The sequence below is a fragment of the Bos indicus x Bos taurus genome, chromosome 20 (assembly GCF_003369695.1).
Source record: "Bos indicus x Bos taurus breed Angus x Brahman F1 hybrid chromosome 20, Bos_hybrid_MaternalHap_v2.0, whole genome shotgun sequence".
Classification (NCBI taxonomy): domain Eukaryota; kingdom Metazoa; phylum Chordata; class Mammalia; order Artiodactyla; family Bovidae; genus Bos; species Bos indicus x Bos taurus.
The window spans coordinates 34,882,754-34,906,765 of NC_040095.1; the positions used below are offsets into that span (position 1 = coordinate 34,882,754).

At 39.3% G+C, this 24,012-nt stretch overlaps 1 protein-coding gene across 2 annotated transcripts in view; it reads left to right on the forward strand.

Annotated features, from left to right (window-relative positions):
- The window catches only part of C9 (complement C9), a 66,173-nt gene that overhangs the window by 16,573 nt on the left and 25,588 nt on the right, over positions 1 to 24,012 (forward strand). For both annotated transcript variants that reach the window (XM_027520149.1, XM_027520148.1), the window contains exons 4-6: positions 74 to 221; positions 7,586 to 7,724; positions 21,849 to 22,124. In XM_027520149.1, the coding sequence (XP_027375950.1) occupies positions 74 to 221; positions 7,586 to 7,724; positions 21,849 to 22,124 (563 nt within the window). The remainder of the gene's footprint in view (positions 1 to 73; positions 222 to 7,585; positions 7,725 to 21,848; positions 22,125 to 24,012) is intronic.

Sequence of the window (24,012 nt, forward strand, 5' to 3'; positions counted from 1 at the left end):
ATAACTTCAGAAAGAAAGAAAATTTGGCGTGAGATACACAGTGTCTTTCTGTCTTTCCTGATTTTGATTGCAGGCAGATGCATAAAGAATCGACTTCTGTGTAATGAAGACAATGACTGCGGAGACTATTCAGATGAGGATAACTGTGAACAGGATCCTCGTCCCCCTTGCCGCAACCGAGTGGTGGAAGAGTCAGAGCTGGCACGGACGGCAGGATTTGGGTCTGTACTCCACTTGTATACTTGCAGATGAGGATGAGTGAAAATGATCCCCACCTCTCTTGCCATACTGGAGTGGTACATGATTGAGCTAGTACAAAGAGTGGACTCTGGCTCTGTATTCTGTCTGAATTATATTTGAGCTTGAAAGAAGTTAAGTGCTGAATCAGCATCTCAAGATAATTTGGACAAACTGCCTGGCTTCAGTAGGTGTCTACGGAATAGATTAGACTATCAGGATAATAGGTGATTACTTATGAGGTCAATAGGAGAGGAGATCCCTTGGTTATCAACCTCTAGAAGATGATAGCAAGATTGAAATGACACATTAACTTTTGAAGTTGAATTGCCAGTGTTAGGTCTGGTAATTCAATTCAAATATTTGAATGCCCAGGAAGACTGGAAAAGTTCTGTTGGAACTTGTCTTGGATCTCTACCTGGGTGTAAGTTCTCAGGGCATCCCAGCATTCTGGAGTTTGCCCAAGAGGTAATGATCAGAGGGAGCAGTTCTGATGCCATGTGGGGCTGGTGCTGAGACTCTGCTTCTCATTACAGAGCTGAAGTTTCACTCGTTTCCCTGCAATTACTGCTTTATGTGGAATCTACGGAAGTTTTCTCTCTGAACTGAACAAACAGACTCCAAGCAGGGCATTACTTGTGTTACGGATTCTCGTTTGATGCAGATCTACATCTGATTTTATAGGAAAAGGATACAGAAATTGTAGCCCTCTTGGCTGAAAAACAATCATTTGCAATCTAAAGGTTTCTTTTGTACATGAAGAGAAAATTCATTCTATGATATCTGCCAGGGAGTTTCCCAATGAGGCATCCCAGAGAGCAGCCAAGACTCCTTAAATACCTCCCGCCTTACCTTGATCAGGGCTGGTGATGACATCACAGAGCTGAGCCTGCAGGACTAAGTGAGAGGGTGGGGCCCAAGCTGTGTAGAAAGTTGGCTAAGATGTGGAAAATGAGGTAGGCTCTGATAGAATCAGCCCACCAACCGTTTTAAGATCCCATTACCATGAGCAATCACCCGTAATTAGTCTTCATAAAGCTATTGTTCTCTGACAGCTTTCATTTGCATAATACTTTAAATTTTCCCAAATCTTTTTGCGAATTCCCTCTCTTAGCTATTCATAATAATCCTGTGAGATAGTTAGGGGCGGCGTTATATTCACTTTATAGATAAGAACTAAGTAAAATCAACAAGGCCTTTTGGCATATTAGTTGCTGCTGCTGCTAAGTCGCTTCAGTCGTGTCTGACTCTGTGCGACCCCACAGACGGCAGCCCACCAGGCTCCCCCGTCCCTGGGATTCTCCAAGCAAGAATACTGGAGTGGGCTGCCATTTCCTTTCCAGTGCATGAAAGTGAAAAGTGAAAGTGAAGTCGCTCAGTCGTGCCCGACTCTTAGCGACCCACAGACTGCAGCCCACCAGGCTCCTCTGTCCATGGGATTTTCCAGGCAAGAGTACTGGAGTGGGGTGCCATTGCCTTCTCCAATATTAGTTGCTAGCAGAACTAAAACCCAAGTTTCCCTGACAGATAGAAAACTATGTGTTTTTTTTTTTCACCATGTAACCTAACCCTCTTTCTTCCCACATTCCCCTCACTACCCACATCATTCCTCCCACATCACTACAAAGCCCATAAGTCAACTCCCTAACTTCAAAGCATAACTAATCTTAGAAAATGAAACTCCTTAAGTAGTTATTTATTACCCAAATATTTGAATTAAGACTGTAGAGAGTAGTGTAAATCAGTAATTAATATTTAACAATCGATTTCAAAATAGCATGCTTTGTTATATCAATAATGATGGTATTCTTCAATACCATTGATGTTACATATTTATGTATCAATACTATATATCTCCATTATGCTTATATGGGGCTATGGGACTATACTGAAATAGAGATAATAGGAATAAACAAACTAATCATAGCTACATGCTTATAAACTCTCCAGTTTGGAAAACCTCACCAAGTCATATCAGTCATATACAGTCAGATTCTTTTACACATGAAAGTCACAATCACTCATAAATTAATTAAATTTATAGTTGTTTTCATTTGAAGGACTCTCATTTAAATTCTCATGCCAGGAGAATTCACTTGTATCACAAATATTGCAGCCTCTTGGTATCTGAGATTCTTCAGAAGTGTTTAAGGGAAATCCCCAACCCATCTTGCAACCATTGGAAAAAAAAAAATTCAAACCAGCTGTAAATGATGTGCTATACACAAGGAGTTACTTCTGTGTGTGATCTAAGCATAACACCACTTCTGTGGAGCGAGCCTGCTCTTCGGCTCACCTGGTAAATTGGAACTGCCTTGGGTTTTAGGTGCAGGTGTAAAAACAGCCATCTCCAAGTGCTGCCAAAGAACACATGCTTTTTATTTCCCAAGCGATGACATTCCATCCATGAGAAGTTTTCATGTTTCTTGGCAGAAAGAAAATTGGCTCATTCTAGACTAGACTGTCTGTCTCTGTAGTGGTGGAGCCAAGTCAAAAGTTTTGAAACATTTCTTCCCTAGCAGTCCTTTAGTCTGTGGATCAGCTTCATTGTAACTTTCCAAATGGATCCAGCCAACTGGGCAATTTGCTGTTCCATAGAACAAAACCCTTCAAACTGGGATAATCTTACTGTGGGGTGCAAAAAGACTTTTCGGGGGGGGGTGGCGATAGGTGAGTTTTACAATAACAGTTTCCCCAACTATTAGTTACTTAACGAATGTAACTAATAATAAATCTTAAATTCCTTACATACAGATTTTTAACTGATAAGCTTGAAGATTCAGGATCATTCATTTAGTTGTCAAATCCATTCTCCTGTCTCACCTCTTCTTTTACAATCTAACTCCCACTTCCTAAAAGAAGAGTACATCCCTCACCCATCTCATATTTCCCTATGAGATAGAAAAACCAAGAAACAATTCCAAATTTTGTACTCAGTTGTACTTAGACTCTAAGGCCTTGTAAATCAAGTGGTCTCCAATTCTTTTTACCAACAGCATTTAAAGGTCCTAATCAATTATCAGGTAATGGACTATAAAAATAACAGTTAACTAAAGACTAGTCTGTGTTCTTTTTTTGGCATAAAACTCAGAAGATCGAGTAATTGAGTGACATTGCTATGACAAAATTCCTTCTATTCTTATCTACTTATTTATGTGCATAAAGTTTCTCAGCAGTTACATCTATAAAAATGAAGAGTAGAAATGAAGTCAACACTGCTATGTTTTTTCTAGCAGTAAGTAATATTCTAACATGGGTACAGTTCAGTTCAGTCACTCAGTCATGTCCAACTCTTTGCGACCCCATGAATCACAGCACGCCAGGCCTCCCTGTCCCTCACCAATTCCCGGAGTTCACTCAGACTCACGTCCATCGAGTCAGTGATGCCATCCAGCCATCTCATCCTCTGTCATCCCCTTCTCCTCCTGCCCCCAATCCCTCCCAGCATCAGAGTCTCTTCCAATGAGTCAACTCTTCGCATGAGGTGGCCAAATAGTAACTAATCAACTAATTAAAAAGAAGCCCCATTCATTTCACTGAGAGATGCTTTTCCAATAAAAATTTTATGTTTATTAAATATTGCTAAATTTTAATTTGTTTAAATGTACTACTAAAAATGGTAACTCAATCCAGAGAATTTATTAAACACTTAGGCCTTATGGTCAAAGAATATTTAATGTTTTTAAAACTTCAATTAGTATCTTTTGAGTACATAAAAGTGTGAAAAAGTGATCAATTAAAACTTCCATGCATAAAAATCCATTACCTTAGGTTAAAATGCTATAGCAGAAATGAAATAGAAATATAGATTAAAGCATAAAATGGAGTGGGAGAATATGGGAACTCTATTGTCTACTTATTTTGCCATGAACCTAAAAATGCTCTAAGAAATAAAGTTTATTTTTTAAAAAAGAAGAATCAAAAGGAATACCATAAAACAACCAGCTGTTAAAGAAATATAAACATTGTCATTACTTAATATCTGCTATCACTACAGAATTTATATGCCATTTGTTTTTAAAAGAAGCACAATAATTATATTTTAAAGTGTAAATATTTACAGCATGCTGGGAAACGTATCCTTTAGTTCAGTTCAGTCACTCAGTTGTGTCCGAATCTCTGTGACCCCCTGTGCTGCAGCACACCAGCTTCCCTGTCCATCACCAACTCCCAGAGCTTGCTCAAACTCATGTCCATTGAGTCAGTGATGCCATCCAGCCATCTCATCCTCTGTCGTCCCCTTCTCCTCCTGCCCCCAATCCCTCCCAGCATCAGGGTCTTTTCCAGTGAGTCAGTTCTTCACATCAGGTAGCCAAAGTATTGGAGTTTCAGTCTCAGCATCAGTCTTTCCAATGAACACCCAGGACTGATCTCCTTTAGAATGGACTGGTTGGATCTCCTTGCAGTCCAAGGGACTCTCAAGAGTCTTCTCCAACACCACAGTTCAAAAGCATCAATTCTTCGGTGCTCAGCTTTCTTTATAGTCCAACTCTTGCATCCATACGTGACTACTGGAAAAACCATAGCCTTGACCAGACAGACCTTTGTTGGCAAAGTAATGTCTCTGCTTTTCAATATGCCAACCTTTTCACTCTCCTCTTTCACTTTCATCAATTTATCCTTTGCAACTACTTAAAAGGAAATATTTTAGATGTCAAACTAAAACCACACAAGGAGGCATGATTTATTAGAGTAGACAACCAAAAAATCTGAAGACCACCACCCCAAAATATGCTATATATATTTCTACCTACAGAACATTTTTAATATTTTAAATGTACTTGGCTGCAGTAGGTCTTAGTTGCAGCACTCTGAGATCTTTAGTTGTGGCACAAGAACTCTGAGTTGCAGAATGTGAAATCTAGTTCCCTGACCAGGGTTCAAACCGGGAACCTCTGCGTTGAGAGTGCGGAATCTTAGCCACTGGACCACCAGAGCAGTCCCTCCACTTACAGTATTTTGTACACTCATTCCTTCTGCCCTCCAGACCCCATCTTCAAAACTCAAATAAAATCCTGATACTCCTTCTAAAACCATTTTTACGACCCTGCCATGGAGACCTCTTCCTCTTGGGAACTTTGTACATCACTTACCTGTACTACCCATTTGGTACATGCACATTCATCCTTGGACTATTGTTTGAAATTGGTAATTGTATCTAAACCCTACCTTGAATATAATGTTAATGAAATCAAAGACTATATTAACTATCTTAATATTACCCATTGTTTATTACAAACACTACACTACTCATAGATACACAGTCACCTAGGAGTTCATCACCATTGTTGTTGTTCAGTTGCTAAATCATGTCCTACTGTTTATGAACTGCATGAACTTTGTGAACTCCATGAACTTCAGCATACCAGACTTCTCTGTTCTTTACTGTCTCCTAGAGTTTGCTCAGAGTCGGACATGACTGAAGCGACTTAGCAGCAGCAGCAGAGTTTGCTCAAGTCCATGTCCATTGAGTCGGTGATGCTATCTAACCATCTCATCTCCTGCTGCCCTCTTCTTTTGTCTTCAATATTTCCCAGCATCAGGGTCTTTTCCAATGAGTTGACTCTTTGCATCATTATAAGCCAATTCAATGTCATTATTCATTAAATACAAAGAGGTACAGGGTCATTGTTAATAAGATACATGGGAGACAAGTTCACGACAGAATAAAGTACTTGAGGTCTTGTTTAAGAAACAAACACAGATCACTTAATTCCAGTTCACGACAGAATAAAGTACTTGAGGTCTTGTTTAAGAAACAAACACAGATCACTTATTTCCAGTATTCTATGTATTTGTATCTAAACCTTAGCAATATTTTTTAAAATATTTATTGTTCACATGTCTGTGAATACAAGGATGGGTGAAAAGCCGAAGACATTCAGATATGGGTTTTAATGACCCATTGTTTTCTTCTTCTTTTTTTTTTTTAAAATTTTTTTATTTTTTTTTTATTTTTTTTTAATTAAAAAAAAAAAGCCAAAGACAAAATTTTAATCTCCCGTCCAACATAAGATGTTTAAGAATGTAAACTAGATATATAGAGTTTCTTTTTTTCTCTCTTCCTTGTTCAACTGACTAAGTCTACTGTTTGGCCCTTTACTAGAAATTTAGGGCCATAAGTACTTTTCATGAAAGGTACTTTTGGTGGGGCAAATAGTGAGAAGGAGTTAATTCTAACTATACAATCAGCCTTGAGAAAGATATTACTAAATCATTTCCTTAACTTGCCTTTCATTAAGTTGAGCTATAATGTTCATCTTCTTTGTAGATTCAAAGTTTATTAAGAATGTGCTGTTTATATAAAGATGTTGTTGTTAACTAACCCATTGGAAATAGGATACTTTTCCAATTATTTTTCTTGCATTAGCAATGGGTTTACTATCCAAACCCTTTGACAAATTGCTTTTGAAACCAACATTCAGATTTGTAATCCAGCTCATTGGACTCAGGGATGTGGTCCAGAGCAATAGCTTTTGCTTAGAGTTTTGCTTAGAGCATATTTATGCTTTTGTGCCAAGCTACATTATGGATATGAGAAGCAAACCTCTATTTTGGCCTCTCTGCCCTGGGGCCATTTATTCCAGATACAGTCTAGACAGCAAGGACTGTTTCACCAATTAGCACTTCACAAAGAATGAACTGTTTCTTGTTCATATATTGATTTTTGGCCTACAAATCAAAGTCAATATTTTTTAGGCTAAACAAGATTCTTATTTCTGAATTAAAGTTTGCCAAATAACAATATTTTGCTAGGAGAAAAAAGGAGAACTTTTGAGAATGCCTTGCCGGATGATGACACTTTTGTGTTCCTCTTGGAAAGGGTAATAAGAGTAAAATAAGTCTGGAGGGAACAAGGTTTGTGACAAACAATGAGACAGCTGGAGGAAAATGTTTAAAGAGAATGGGGAGAGAAAGAGGCCCCATGTTGATTCACAGATTAAAAATCATATGCATATGTTATACTCCCCCCTGAGATGCTCTGTTCTCAGATCATTTTAAGAGGTGATATTGTAGCATTGGCTTATAGTTCACCAAGGGAGGTTAGCTAAGAGTTACATCAGTGAGAATTCAACTTTAACAGCCAGATGGCCCCTTGCTTCCTACTTATTGAATTTCTTTCTTTGGGCTCAACAGTGGCCTAATTGCCTATAAGAGTTTATAAGACCTTCCTAAGGTGTACTTCCCACCCCGGACACAGAGTAGAGGTGACCAGGCCCTTGCTTCTGTTCCTGATTCTATCACACCATCATACGGTGAGCTGAAGCTCTCCTCTCCCAGTTCCTGAGGGCTGCCTGGCATTCGCTCCAGGTATCTCCATGCCTGATGCTACTCTGTTCACTCTCAGGATCAACATCTTAGGCATGGATCCGCTCAGCACCCCTTTTGACAACCAGTACTACAATGGACTCTGTGACCGAGTTTGGGACGGCAACACCTTGACGTACTACCGCAGGCCCTGGAACGTGGCTTCGCTGACCTATGACGTAAGTCTTCTTAGAAGAAAATACACTGTTCAGCTTTAGCTGACCAATTGTTTCCATAAGTTTCATTCTAAATGATGTGAAAAATTCAGTAGAATGAAAATTCAATGTGAACATAAGATTGACTTAAAGAAGAGGTGTAGCTTGAGTCTCTTTAGATAATATACAGCAGTCTATGATCAATCCTCAGCAGCATGCAGTTAGTGGTAGAGTTTTGACAAATACCTCATCTCTGAAAAGAATCATCTAAGATTCTGATGAAACTAAAAATTAAATTAGTGCTGACTTAAGGACTGAGTACCCTGCTGCCACGCTCTTGAGGGTAAGTTTTGGCTAACCTACCAAGAACATCTCTAGATTCATTTTCCTTCATCTCCCCTTTGTAACACCTGCTTGACTAATGTGAGTTTTGACCTCAAAACCCCCATGCTCAGTTCTAGTGAAATTATTTCCTAGAGTGATTTTTACTCTACAAAATGCCAGCTCAAGCCTACTGCCTTTCTGTAAGTCACCTAAATTCTCTAAAACAATCCACAAACTGTGCCTGCCTCCCTTCAAAGGAACAACATTTATCACTTTTAGAGATTAGTTTTTGTTTTAAACAAGATATAGTAAAGAATAATAAATAACTTACTCTGATCCAGTAACTACAATAATCTGTTTCTTTAAATGGTTCTGTTCAGTTCAGTTCAGTTCAGTCGCTCAGTCATGTCCAACTCTTTGCGACCCCATGAATCGCAGCACGCCAGGCCTCCCTGTCCCTCACCAACTCCCAGAGTTCACTGAGACTCATGTCCATCGAGTCAGTGATGCCATCCAGCCATCTCATCCTCTGTCATCCCCTTCTCCTCCTGCCCCCAATCCCTCCCAGCATCAGAGTCTTTTCCATTGAGTTAACTCTTCGCATGAGGTGGCCAAAGTACTGGAGTTTCAGCTTCAGCATCATTCCCTCCAAAGAAATCCCAGGGCTGATCTCCTTTAGAATGGACTGATTGGATCTCCTTGCAGTCCAAGGGACTCTCAGGAGTCTTCTCCAACACCACAGTTCAAAAGCATCAATTCTCTGGCGCTCAGCCTTCTTCACAGTCCAATTCTCACATCCATACATGACCACAGGAAAAACCATAGCCTTGACTAGACGAACCTTTGTTGGCAAGGTAATGTTTCTGCTTTTCAATATGCTATCTAGGTTGGTCATAACTTTCCTTCCAAGGAGTAAGCATCTTTTAATTTCATGGCTGCAGTCACCATCTGCAGTGATTTTGGAGCCCCAAAAAATAAAGTCTGACACTGTTTCCACTGTTTCCCCATCTATTTCCCATGAAGTGATGGGACCGGATGCCATGATCTTTGTTTTCTGATCCATAAAATTTACTTTATTTAGTCATGACAATGTCCTTTATTATTGCTGTCAATCCCATCAGTTTGAGAAACATATTACTTTTCCATAATTGTAGTTAGTATTCCTTTTATTTCTATGTTGTAAATCAGTCCCTACCCATTGCAGCCGGAAGTGATCATCCTGTCTTGTGAATGTTCAAGATGTTTAATGTCTCAAGTATTTGACTGACATTCTTTCCCCCATATGCACGCTGTCATATTTCTGGTACCCGTAAGTCCAGAAAAAAATCAGTTTTCCACAAAATGTTCAGGGAACATTCTGGATTATTGATGTTTCCCATCATGCCAGGTTAACCTTCGTTAAGCATATTTTTTGAAGAGAAGTTTTCGTCTTTCTAAGAAGTATTACACATGTTCTACTTTCTTTGAAAGAGTATACCAAAGAAGGGAAATTTTATCATTGCTGTTGCAAGAAGTTTTATTGTGTTGTTTTATTTTATTTTTTTTTTAGTTCTCAGGTCTGTGCTGTTCAGTTTTTCTTTGTCGCTGTCACCAGCCTGTTAGCTTCTCTGTAAGGTTAGTAACAGGTGTGAACCAAGAGATGAGGGCTAGAGGGTTGCTCAGGACAGATCTTGAAGCTACATTTGGAAAGTAAGCAAACTGCTGTCCCTTATCTACACCTCTGGAAACAGATGTGTTTCCTAATTTGGAAGGTTTTGAATTTTACAAGGATGATGTGGTACTTATCCTGTATATTACTTACACCCCAGGTGGAATTGGGAACAGCATCATAGAATCAAATGCATTCACATATCTATGGCAAAATGAACTGATATTTACAAAAGGTGGGAGAAATGAAGGCCATAAGTAACTTTTCATCAGTTCAGATCAGATTAATGCCTCCAAATGAGTTTTGGCATCAAGCTTCTAAGAAAGTTGATAGGGATTGTGGACCTGAGTGTTTATTTTGTGCCACCTGAGGAAGGATGTTGATGGAGTTGGCTGGCGGCCTGTTAAGAAGTCCCCAAACCATCCCCCGCACTTGGTGCTAGTAATGCTAATGCTCCCAGTGTCCTAATCTGCTCAGGTCCACGACGAGCTCAACAGTAAAGACCTTGAGTTTATTGAATGAAAATCTCTATTTTTACTTTTTAGGAAAGGGTTATTTTCTACGCCTTCTAATCCTCTTTGGCATATTTTACCTACTTTTTCATGTATATTCTTATTATAGTGCCTAAAGGCAGAGAATGCGCATTTCACTTCCTTACAACCTATTACCAGTTGTCACTCAATATGTGTGTAAAATAGGTGCTCAACAAAATTGTACTGGATGACAATTTTTAAAATCTTGGTTTAGTTACTTACGGGCAATAATTTACTATCTTTCATTTTTTGAAAGAATTCTATCAACCTATCATTCCATGGGGACGATTCCTTAATAATGACATCTTACTCTGACACATTCACTTTCCCTCAGTGCTGCTGCTAAGTCGCTTCAGTCGTGTCCGACTCTGTGTGACCCCATAGACAGCAGCCCACCAGGCTCCCCCGTCCCTGGGATTCTCCAGTCTTGTCTCAAATGCAGCTTTGGCTCCAGAGCACACTGCAGAGTTTGGAATCCTAGCCTTTGGGAAGATTACTTCTTCTCATCATGGCTCAGTTTCCTCATCTGTAAAATAGAAATAATAATGCCTACCCTGTAAAGATAAATGAGTCTAAATAGGTGAAACATTCATGTTACTGACACACAGCAAACACTCAATAAATATTTGCTATTCTTTTTAAAAGTATAAACAGAAAAAGACTTAGTTCTGATTAAATGCAGTTCTGGTTAATTAGCAGTTACATTCTCACTCAAGGTTTAATGGTTACCGTAAATCAGAAGTGATGACCAAGAACAACTGAAGCCTGCAATTATAGAAGGGAAAAAAAAGTGATGATTACATGTATGAATTAGTTCCTTTTCACTTGTTTATCTTTAGTCATCTCTACTTTTGTTTGTTGAAAGTAACAATTTGTAAATCAGGTTTCAGGTTTTCATTACAATTCTTTTGAAATCTGAATCTCCTTGAGAATGTAAGATTTTGGAGGTTAGCAAAGGTTTGGAAAGTGCACCTGGATTATAAGCATCCTTTCCACCCCAAATCCTAACAAAATACTGAGTGATTTTACATCATGTGCATTGCCAGGAATTTCTTGTTGCCTCTTAACTTCCTATATCTACTCTAGTAGAGTCACTAATTTTCTAGACACATCCTTAACCTTGTATTCACCAGAACTATGCTGCCTCTGAAATCTGAAACTTACGTTTTGCCTCATCACAACTATCCAGTCGCTCAGTTCTCATCCTCCCTTGTGACCGCTAATCTAGTCTTAAACCCCATCTAGACTTGTGACCACTAATCTAGTCTTAAACCCCATTTAGACCCAGTTTTGGGAGAAGGAAATGGCAACCCACACTGGTGTTCTTGCCTGGAGAACCCCAGGGACAGGGGAGCCTGGTGGGCTGCAGTCCATGGGGTCGCTAAGAGTCAGACAAGACTGAGTGACTTCACTTTAACTTTTCACTTTCATGCATTGAAGAAGGAAATGGCAACCCACTCCAGTGTTCTTGCCTGGAGAATCCCAGGGATGGGGGAGCCTGGTGAGCTGCCGTCTGTGGGGTTGCACAGAGTCGGACACGACTGAAGCAACTTAGCAGTGGCAGCAGCAGACCCAGTTTGGGGTCATCTGTTTTCCTTCCAGTCTGTTTTGCTCCTCCTATGTCCAGTTTTTTTCCTCTAATCAATCTATATCCATTTTTGACCACTCTTGATAGTATTATCATTGTTCTTGCTTTCTAGTCCTTCAAGAAAAGCTCCATCTTTGGATGAACCCTATTATTTTTCTACATAAACTTACCTTGCTGGGCACCATAGAGAAAATCATGCTAATAATTCAGGAATGGGTAGCGTTATAACCACACCCAGGTCTTCCACCCTTCTCAACAGGTCCACACACCTCCCCACTCTCCACAGGGTAATTTAAAATGTTAGACAACCTCCTCCAGCTATTTACCTTATTATTCTGCCTACCTTATTAGATGGCAGGAGCTCCAACTGGACAGAGAAGATCCAAGCCACAGATAAGAATCTTCTCAGGTTTGTTTTTTTTTTTTTTTTTCTTCAAGGTTGTACTTATGTACAAACTTGTTTGATGCTCAGTTCAACCTCTGTCTCCCTCATTTTCCACCTGGTCCTTAATACACAAATATCTTTAAGAGTCCCATTTAAAAAACAAAAACACAGAAAGGATGCCCTCATCTCTACATACTCTTCTCATCTACATCTGCTACCTCAATTTTTGTACTTCCCATGAATTCCCCAATTGGATTTGTTTCCTAGGGCTACCATCACAAAGTACAAGTTGGATGGTTTAAACAGCAAACATTTATTTTCTCACAGTTCTGGAGGCTGAAAGTCTAAGATCAAGATGTCAGTAGGGTTGGTTCCCCTTAGGTCCCTCTCTTTGGCAGTAGGGAGCTATCTCCTGTATCTCCACGTGGTCTTCCCTCCATGCTGGACTGATTCTAATATCCCCTTCTTATAAGGTCACCGGTCATACTGGATTACAGCCCACCTAACGACCTCATTTTAACTTAATAACCTTTTTGAAGATTCTTTCTCAAAATGCCATCACATTTTGGGGTAATTGAAATCAGGAATTTTAGCATGTGGATTTTGGGGGATCACAGTTCAGCCCATAACACCAAACGTCTGTTATCTTGTTACCCAAACTGTTTTCACCAAAGTTCATCTTAAACTTCATTGAGTTCTCTTTACTTGAAACAGCCCTTAAATATTGCTGCTACCAGAGTTGCTATCTTATTTCACAGTCTCTCTCTATAGCGATTTCATTCCCTCCTGTGGGTTTAGATTTCCCCTCCATCCTGATGGCTTACAAATACTGCATTTACAGCCCAGGTCTCCCTCTGAACTAGGTATCTGTGTAACTCAGTTCAGTTGCTCAGTCGTGTCCGACTCTGTGACCCCATGGACTGCAGCACGCCAGGCTTCCCTGTCCATCACCAACTCCTGGAGCTTACTCAAACTCATGTCCATCGAGTCGGTGATGCCATCCAACCATCTCATCCTCTGTCATCCCCTTCTCCTCCTGCCTTCAATCTTTCCCAACATCAGGGTCTTTTCCAAAGAGTTAGTTCTCCACACCAGGTAGCCAAAGTATTGGAGTTTCAACTTCAGCATCAGCCCTTTCAACGAATATTCAGGACTGATTTCCTTTAGGATTGACTGGTTTGATCTCCTTGCAGTCCAAGGGACTCTCAAGAGTCTTCTCCAACACCACAGTTCAAAAGCATCAATTCTTCAGCACTCAGCTTTCTTTATGGTCCAACTCTCACATCCATACATGACTACTGGAAAAACCATAGCCTTGACTAGACCTTTGTGGGCAAAGTAGTGTCTCTGCTTTTGAATATGCTGTCTAGGTTGGTCTGTGTTGTGGCTCAGCTAGTAAAGAATCCGCCTACAATGTGGGAGACCTGGGTTCGATCCCTGGGTTGAGAAGATCCCCTGGAAAAGGGAAAGGTTACCCACTCCAGTATTCTGGCCTGGAGAATTCCATGGACTGTATAGTCCATGGGGTCACAAAGAGTCAGACAGGGCTGAGCGACTTTGACTTTCACTTTCAGGTTGGTCTGTGTAGCTAGTTGACTGCAAACATCACACAGTTCACATATCCAAACCTTATATCCCATCTTATTCCTAATCCTCTGTTTCTTGCTCTTGAATTCTCTAGTTGGGAAATGAAACAATATATTCCTAATCATTAAACTCAGAAGTCTGGAAATCTTCCTAAAGACCTCTACAGGTGCATCTCCCTCAAAGCCCACAACATCCAATCAGTCAGCAAGTTCCATTATTTTGTAAAGTCTGTTATCTCTGTTTCTTCTTCTCCATTCCCACTGCCTTGCCCACTGCCTTGGGCTCTCATCATTTCCATCTGGGCTACTATCAGTCCTCCCATAAGTCTGAGACCCCTAGTTTTGCTCAGTTTCAATTCATTCCACTCACTTCAGTATGAAGATATATGATAAATCTGACCTTATCACTCTGTTGCTTACATTTGGTGTTGTCTCCCTATAGCCTTCCAGATAATGATCAATGTCCTTGGCAGGGAGGAAAAGGTCATTCTTCATCTGGCTTTTAATGGCCACACCACTCTCAGCTTTCTCCTCTGAATCTTTTGTTTTGAATAGATGCCTTTTCTGCAAATTATGCAATAGCCTTTGCTTTTTCTTTCTGTTCAGGTGTTGATTTTGCTGTATCCTATCTAGCTTTAGCTGAGTTTCTAGTCATTTTATTTACCATGGAATCCTGAGAAACTAACATCATATATCATATATCATGCTAAATAAATAATTGTGTGTTCAGTCATTCAGTCATGTCTGACTCTTTGCAACCCCATGGACTATAGCCCACAAGGCTCCTCTGAACATGAGATTTTCCAGATAAGAGTAGTTTAGTGGGTTGCATTTCCTCCTCCAGGGAAATAAATGATTACTGAATTAGTAAATAAATGCATGCAGAATACTGACACTCTTGCTTTAGAAAGCAAATGCTTTTTTTTAATGGAGGGAACAACCCATATTCAAGTGAACATATAATTGGAATTGCCATCAAAGTTGACAGGAAATGAAAACAGGCTTAATAAACATTCCAACTACTCTCTCTACAGGCAGTTTGAACCCATTTAGAAAACTTGGCAGTGAACAAATAAAATTTATTATATACTTACATGCTAGTTTATTTGTTATGTATTGATATTCTTGGGAAGCAAGTAAAACTATGCCTATAGAAGCTTCTATCTTGAAAGAAACTATAGTCTACAATGAACTTATTATGGATTCAAATTTGGAGTCATAGGTAGGAGTCAAATTATGAAGATACTCATATGCCATACTAAGTAACTTGGGCATAATCCTGAGGATGAAAGGAACCACTGAGGAGCGTCACACGGTCAGAGTTCCATTTCAAATCTTTGTGTTTTGTGGAGACGAATTTTGAGGAGACAACAACAGAGATAATAACTGAAGAAGGTTATTTTACGGTCCAAGGAGATGATGAAAAACTGAACTGCATCTGTAATACTAGAGGCAGAGAAGGAGATATGAGACGCAGCTCAGTCTTAAGAACTAACGGTTCAGTAATGAATTGGAGACAGTAGAGCATAAGGTCAAGTGCTCAGTTCTGAATAAGACTCCTTGGGTTTGAATTCTGATAAATTCCTTCACTTAGCATCCACATGACTCCAGGCAACTTAATTATCTTTCCTGAATCTTAGTTTCTTATCATAAAGTGGGGTAACAATAATACATACTTCATAGGAATTTGGAAAAGGTTAAATGTGTTAATAAATGCAAAGTGCTTAGAACAGGGTCCAGCACAAAGTAAACTCACCATAGATGAAAAATATGGAGACAGAAAGTCAAAGGAGACCTCCAGTGGATGGTAGCCCATCAGAGAAGATCTGAGATATATGTGTGTGTGTGTTGGAAGGGGAGATGGGGAATCTTCCCAAAGAAGAGTTAATTCCAAGAAGATAACGATTGACTTCTGGGTAGAGTTATCTTGTCCAAAATAGATTATATAAAATATGTTAATGTGAGGGTGGAGTTTGAACTGGAGACAGAAATTTAGGTACCATCAGCATATACCAGAGCATCACTGAAGTCTTGAGAGTCCTTAAGGCCAATCCAGGAGGTGTATAATGAGAGAGGAAAGAAGAGAGAGAATGGAATCCTAGAACATACCAATATTGAAGACCTAGGCAGAGAAGACCTTATGACTATACAGTGGAAGTGAGAAATAGATTTAAGGGACTAGATCTGATAGACAGAGTGCCTGATGAACTATGAATGGAAGTTCGTGACATTGTACAGGAGACAGGAATCAAGACAATCCCCAAGAAAAAGAAATGCAAAAAAGCAAATGGCTGTCTGAGGAGGCCTTACAAATAGCTGTGAAAAGAAGGGAAGTGAAAAGCAAAGGAGAAAAGGAAAGATATAAACATCTGAATGCAGAGTTCCAAAGAATAGCAAGGAAAGATAAGAAAGCCTTCCTCAGCAATCAATGCAAAGAAATAGAGGAAAACAACAGAATGGGAAAGACTAGAGATCTCTTCAAGAAAATTAGAGATACCAAGGGAACATTTCATGCAAAGATGGGCTCAATAAAGGACAGAAATGGTATGGACCTAACAGAAGCAGAAGATATTAAGAAGAGATGGCAAGAATACACAGAAGAACTGTACAAAAAATATCTTCAAGACCCAGGTAATCACGATGGTGTGATCACTCACCTAGAGCCAGACATCCTGGAATGTGAAGTCAAGTGGGCCTTAGGAAGCATCACTATGAACAAAGCTAGTGGAGGTGATGGGATTCCAGTTGAGCTATTTCAAATCCTGAAAGATGACGGTGTGAAAGTGCTGCACTCAATACACCAGCAAATTTGGAAAACTCAGCAGTGGCCACAGCACTGGAAAAGGTCAGTTTTCATTCCAATCCCAAAGAAAGGCAATGCCAAAGAATGCTCAAACTACCGCACAATTGCACTCATCTCACACGCTAGTAAAGTAATGCTGAAAATTCTCCAAGCCAGGCTTCAGCAATTCATGAACCATGAACTACCAGATGTTCAAGCTGGTTTTAGAAAAGGCAGAGGAACCAGAGATCAAATTGCCAACATCTGCTGGATCATGAAAAAAGCAAGAGAGTTCCAGAAAAACATCTATTTCTGCTTTATTGTCTATGCCAAAGCCTTTGACTGTGTGGATCACGGCAAACTGTGGAAAATTCTGAAAGAGATGGAATACCAGACCACCTGACCTGCCTCTTGAGAAATCTGTATGCAGGTCAGGAAACAACAGTTAGAACTGGACATGGACCAACAGACTGGTTTCAAATAGGAAAAGGAGTACGTCAAGGCTGTATATTGTCACCCTGCTTATTTAACTTCTATGCAGAGTACATCATGAGAAACGCTGGGCTGGAAGAAGCACAAGCTGGAATCAAGACTGCCAGGAGAAATATCAATAACCTCAGATATGCAGATGACACCATCCTTATGGCAGAAAGTGAATTACTAAAGAGCCTCTTGATGAAAGTGAAAGAGGAGAGTGAAAAAGTTGGCTTAAATCTCAACATTCAGAAAACTAAGATCATGGCATCCGGTCCCATCACTTCATGGGAAATACATGGGGAAACAGTGGAAACAGTGGCTAACTTTATTTTGGGGAGCTCCAAAATCACTGCAGATGGCAATTGCAGCAATGAAATTAAAAGATGCTTACTCCTTGAAAGGAAAGTTATGACCAATCTAAACAGCATATTAAAAAGCAGAGACATTACTTTGCCAACAAAGGTCCATCTAGTCAAGGCTGTGGTTTTTCCAGCAGTCATGTATGGATGTGAGAGTTGGACTATAAAGAAAGCTGAGCGCCAAAGAATTGATGCTTTTGAACTGTGGTGTTGGATAAGACTCTTGAGAGTCCCTTGGACTGCAAGGAGATCCAACCAGTCCATCCCAAAGGAGATCAGTCTTGGATGTTTATCGGAAGGACTGGTGAAGCTGAAATTCCAATGCTTTGGCCACCTGATGCAAAGAGCTAACTCATTTGAAAAGATCCTGATGCAGGGAAAGATTGAGGGCAGGAGGAGAAGGGGATGACAGAGGATGAGATGGTTGGATGGCATCACTGACTCGATGGACATGGGTTTGAGTGAACTCCGAGAGTTGGTGATGGACAGGGAGGCGTGGCGTGCTGCGATTCATGGGGTCCCAAAGAGTCAGACATGACTGAGCAACTGAACTGAACTGAAGGCAGAGAAGATGATCTTTTGAAGATAATAGAGAGCTATATTCATTATCTACTGTTACCTTTCAAATTATCCTGAAATTTAACAGTTAAAAGGGGATGTGGTTTGGCTAGGTACCTTAGTTGAGGATGACTCATGAGGTTTCAGGCAATCTGCTCTTTCCAGGTTCCTTTTGTCAATTAGTGAGAGATCCCCTTAATAATAATAGTAAGTAATGTATGGTTTTATTCTTTATTTGTACATACAAACTTTTAGTGAAACTTTTAATAATCTTTTCTCTTTAGTTTTTATTTCCACTCTCTCTCCAAACCTCCTCAGTTTGAACTATGGAGTATTTTCTGAGGTGTTCTATCTCTTCCATTCCCAGAGCCAGAAGTAATGTTTATTTCTATTCAGGAAGCATCAGTTGATAAGTTTTTAAACAGGATAGATTTCTCTAACCCCTACAAAGACCTTCTGGAAGACACAGCCACACTTGCCTCCTCTCTGATTTCAGCTTCTCCAACATCTGTTTATTTGATTCTCATAAAGAAACTTACTTCCATTTTTGTGTCTTCCTACTTTCTGTAATCTTGCCTCTTGACCTCTATTCAAAGGCTTTTGTCCTCTTCAGAATGATCCCACTTATTGGTCCATCTCTGAATGCCTATCATTGGGCTCAGACTTATTTTTGAATGGATGGATTTGGGGCTTTTCAATCTAGCTCTTGTCTCTAGGCTTTCTGGGGGGTGACCCAACCCTCACTATTTCAGGCTTTACTCACTACTACCATCCTAGCATAGTGAAACAGGACCATTCAACAGCATTCTAATTGACACCCTGACTAATATTCCTTTATACCAGCAAGCAGTCCTTCACACTGCTAAGTTGATCCTTATCGCAGGGCTAGTCCCTTTCTAGCCAATTCAGATGTAAGCACAAGAGCCTACAAATTATGCCACTCTAATCCTACAACCAGTTAGAAGACAATGAACTAGGAAGACCTTACCTTCTAGAAGAGTTAGGGAGAGAGAGTTTTCTGGTGCCATTTTGTTCAGCTTTGGCACTTCTCAGCATGGAAAACTGAGTGGAATTGTCTTCAATTGCTTCTACCAGCCTTAGATTTCAAGGCAATAGAAATTTATTCATTTCTCTTTTTGTTAATTGAAGTATAGTTGATTAACCATGCTGGGTTAGTTTCTGGTGTACAGTAAAGTGATTCAGTTTAATATAACATATAATATTATCGCATAATATATATATGCATTAATATTTCAAGGCCAAATGTTCAAGAAAATCTTTTCCATGAATCTTTTCTTCATTTACCACAGAGAATTTGTCAAGCCCTCTTTGGCAGTATAAAATAAAAATGAACAATTCTGCCCTGAAATCAGACTTCCTGGGTTTCATTGCTGACTGGGCCACTCCCTAGCTGTGTGATCTTGGACGCATTTTTTTTAACCTTTATCTTCTTATCTGTAAAATGGGGATAATTTGAGAAATTAAAAGATAGGAAATTAAACATTTATGTAAAATACTTTTAGCAACTACTGACACAGAGTAAGCACTCAATACATATGTTATGTTAGCTATATTGGAACTGCATATTAAATTTAATAAATTTTTTCTTGTCATCCACTATTCACCAGGCAATTTACTAAATGGTGAAACTATAGTCGCATGTGGGTAAGATGGGTATGGTCCCTGAATTCTAGGAGTTTACCATCTGAAGGTCTATTAAATAAGCAATTATAAAAGGGAAGAGTTTTTCATTTTGTAAGAAGAACCATGAGAGCTTATAGGAAACAGATTTGTTAGTCAGTGGGATGAGGAAACATCTCCCTAAAGAAGTGATGTTTAAGCTCAGACTTGAAATAGTAGTGGGGATTCACCAGACCAAGGGATACATAGTACATATTTGTGTATGAGTGTGTGTAATGTTTGTGTAATGGGAAGGTGGAGGAGGCAGGGGAAGTACAGAAGTTTCCAGAAAGTAAACACAACATAAAAGAGCCCTGTGATGGGAGGAAACATAGGCGGTGGAAATGGAAAGGAGATCAGCGGGCTGGAGTATAGACAGGGAGAAACTAACTTGGAACAAGACTTTATCTCAAAGGCAGGGAAGACAAAGATTTTAAGCAGGGAAGTGACATGGTTAGGTTACTCTTCCCCTTTGCATTGAGCACTTTCCTTTAAAGAAAATTATATACATTTCAATCTTTCCCATTAGATGATAACTTTGAGTTTCTTGTCTTAGTCTTCTTGGATTGCTATAATGAAATACCAGGGACCAGGTAGCTTTGAAACAACAGAAATTTACTGCTCACAGTCCTGGAGGCTGGGCATCTGAGATCAAAGTGCTAGCAGGGTCAGGTGAGGGCCCTCTTCTGGGTTACAGACTTCTTGCTGTATCCTGACATGGTTTCCAGGGACTAGGGAGTTCTGTGGAGTCACTTTTATAAAAGCACTAATCTTTTCATGAAGGCTCCTTCCACAGGCCCCACCTTCTATTAATAACACCATCCCATTGGGCATTAGGATTTTAACATATGAATTTAAGGGGAGACATACACGATCAGACCTCACCATTCACCGTGCATAAAAGTCACTCAATGTATGCTACTAAGTCCCCTCTGTGTCAATGACTAAAGAGATGAGTGTCTTTTTCCAGACAAGAGTTGCGGCCTGCTTCAGGGGACCTCTGGAAAGAGAGTTTAATTGTCGAGATTAACAGCTCTCCCACTGCTGCCTGACAGTAACCAAGTTGGCAAAGAAAGTTCTGTTTTATTGAAGTATAGTCAAATTACAGTGTTATGTTAATTTCTGGTGAACAGAAAGCTGATTCAGATATATATATATATATTCTTTTTAAAATTCTTTTCTATTATAGATTACAAGATATTAAATATAGTTTCTTGTGCTATACAGTAAAATCTTGTTGATTACCTATTTTACATATAGTAGTGTGTTATCTGTTAAACCCAAGCTCCTAATTTATCCCTCTCCCATCCTTTCCTCTTTGGTAGCCATAAGTTTGTTTTCTATGTCTGTGAGTCTGTTTTGTAAATAAGTTTATGTGTTTTAATTGAAAGTTTTAATTAAACAGCTAACTAAACATCTAGGTTGTTTTAGCTAAACTAGTTTTAACTAAACAACAAGGCTGTTTTAACTAAACAACTAGGTTGTTTAGTTCAGTCTTTTTCGTGCAAAAATGAGCGCAGTTAAAAAAATCAAAATGTCCAAACAACATAAAAGATAATGCAAGAAAAAAAGCAAGCCTGCCACTACTCCAGAGATCTATCTATTCACAGTTCCCCTTCTCAAGGGTGAACAATCTGTGGGTTGTCTATTTTTCCAGTAATTTTCTATGCACATAGAAGTTTGTTTTGGGGTGTTTTTTTTTTTCCTATTAGGCAGTGGAGTGAAAAGGTTAAGAGGCAGAACAGGGCTCAAGTCTTGAAACTTCTACTTAAATTAATTAACGTGTAAAATGCTCAAAACAGTGCCTGGTATATAAGGCTTCTAAAGCGTTAGCTTTATCATTTCTTTTCTTTCTTTTTTTAACACAAATGGGAATATATTGTACATCTGATCTGTTATGCAACTTGCTTTTTAATTATTGATATGTTAACTTTTGAAAGCTTGCTATGTTCTAAGCCCTTCGTATGCTTTATTTCATTGATTTCTCATAACAACCTTTGGGCCAGGTGTGGTGAGTATCCCTATTTTATAGACTAGGAATCAGACTGGGCACAGAGAGGTTATTGTGTAATGTTCTCAAGATTATCGAATCTGTATTTAAATACTGGCAGTCTCACTTTTGTGCCTTCACTCTTAACTTCTTTGCTCTACTCTCTTTCAAATAAATTGCCTGATTTTTGTCTTTTCCTATTTATTGTGGGTGGGTTTTTTTGTATATTTTCTCTTAGACCAAAGCTGACAAGAATTTCAGAACTGAAAATCATGAAGAAAGCATTCAGATACTCAGAACTATTATCGAAGAGAAGAAATTAAATTTTAATGCAGGTTTATCTGTAAAATATACACCTGTTGAAGCAATTGAAAAGAATAAATGTGTAGATTTAGAACATTCTGACAAAGGAAGCACCTCAAGTCCTTCCAAGTTGGCTGCTGAGGCTAAGTTTCGATTTACATATTCCAAAGATGATATTTACAGACTGTTGTCGTCATATTCTGCTAAGCAGGTAAGATCAAACTTTAGTATAGAAAATATAATGGAATATTTTGAAAACTAACCAAGCATGCTTTTTTAAGTTTAATTGTTTAGAAAAGATAGTGCTCATAAGATAAAGAAAAATAATACTCAACAAATCTTCAAATGCGTAGGTAGCTAGAGGGTCCAGAGGAAGAAAGTTAACTGGAGAAAAATCCCTTCAATTCAGTTGTAATGTGAGTGTTTGTGGTTACAAACAGAACAAGCATATTAAGAATTCAGAGCACACTTTTGGGGACTCCCCTGGCGATACAGTGGTTAAGACTTTGTCTTTCTGCTATAATGGGCACGGGTTAGGTTTCCTAGTTAGGGGTAGCCAAGATCCCACATGGCTGTGGTGCAGCCAAAAAAAGAGAGAAGAATTCAGAACTTTCTTTTTGACTGAGATTGTGGTAGCAGACTATTTAATCTATATTCTCATCAGAATTAACTCATGCTCAGGAGTTTTTTGGTAATTCATTGCAACATCTTAGAATGATGACTACTTACTGTAAAGTGTATTTCTAAAGTAACAATGCCATGAAATTATATGCATTGCATATGAAATTGTCTGCTTACTTTGTAATCATACATTTAATTTGAGACTTTGAAAATGTGTTTGTTTTTTAATATTTAATCCAGATTTAGTGGTTTGTTTCATCTTTGGACGGCTTCCCTGGTGGCTCAGACGGTAAAGCATCTGCCTGCAATGCGGGAGACCCGGGTTCAATTCCTGGGTCAGGAAGATCCTCTGGAGAAGGAAATGGCAATCCACTCCAGCACTCTTGCCTGGAAAATCCCATGGATGGAGGAGCCTGATAGGCTACAGTCCATGGGGTCACAAAGAGTTGGACACGACTGAGCGACTTCACTTTCAATTTTCACTTTTCACTTTCAGGCATTGGAGAAGGAAATGGCAACCCACTCCAGTGTTCTTGCCTGGAGAATCCCAGGGACAGGGGAGCCTAGTGGGCTGCCGTCTATGGGGTCGCACAGAGTTGGACATGACTGAAGCGACTTAGCATCAGCAGCAGCAGCATAGCCTATTAACAATGTTGTGACAGTTTCAAGTGAACAGCAAGGGACTCAACCAAATATATATACATGTATCCATTCTCCCCCAAACTCCCCTGCCACATAACACTGAACAGAGTTCCGTGTCCTATACACTAGGTCCTTGTTGATTATCCGTTTTAAATATAGCAGTGTATACCTGTCCATCCCAAACTCCCTAACTATCCCTTCCCTCCATCTGCCCCCAGTCCCCAGCAACAATATAACAGTTTTTTATAGGTCAGTACATTGCTTCTATTCACATGCACACTCACTCAAAGAGTACAGTTGGAAAATCCTTGAAGTCATTCAACAACTATTTAATTGTGGACTTACTATGCGGCTAGGCACTGTTCTGGGTGCTTAGAATACATTTGTGAACCAAACTAACAAAGATTCTTATTCTCATGGAGCTGAAAGTTTAGCAGGAAAGATAGATTAAAAATAAGCATAACAGCAAAAAAGGGAAGCTATAGACTATTTAAAAAATGACAGGTGCTATAGAATAAAATGAAGAGAGAGTAGAGTAGCATAAGGCAATCAGGAGTCCTGGGCAGATGGCAGTATTTAAAAAGAAACTTAGGGGACTCCACTGGCAGTTCAGTGATTAAGCATCTGCCTTCTAATGCAAAGAACTTGGGTTCAATACCTGGTCAAGAAAATAAAATCCACATGCCACTTGGCAGCTAAGTTTGCACACTACAACTACTGATCCTGTGCACCACAACTAGAGAAGCACACTTACTGCAATGAAAACCCAGCTCAAAACAAAAAATTAAAATAAAAAATTAATAAGAAGTTTAGGATAGGCTTCACTGAGAAGATAA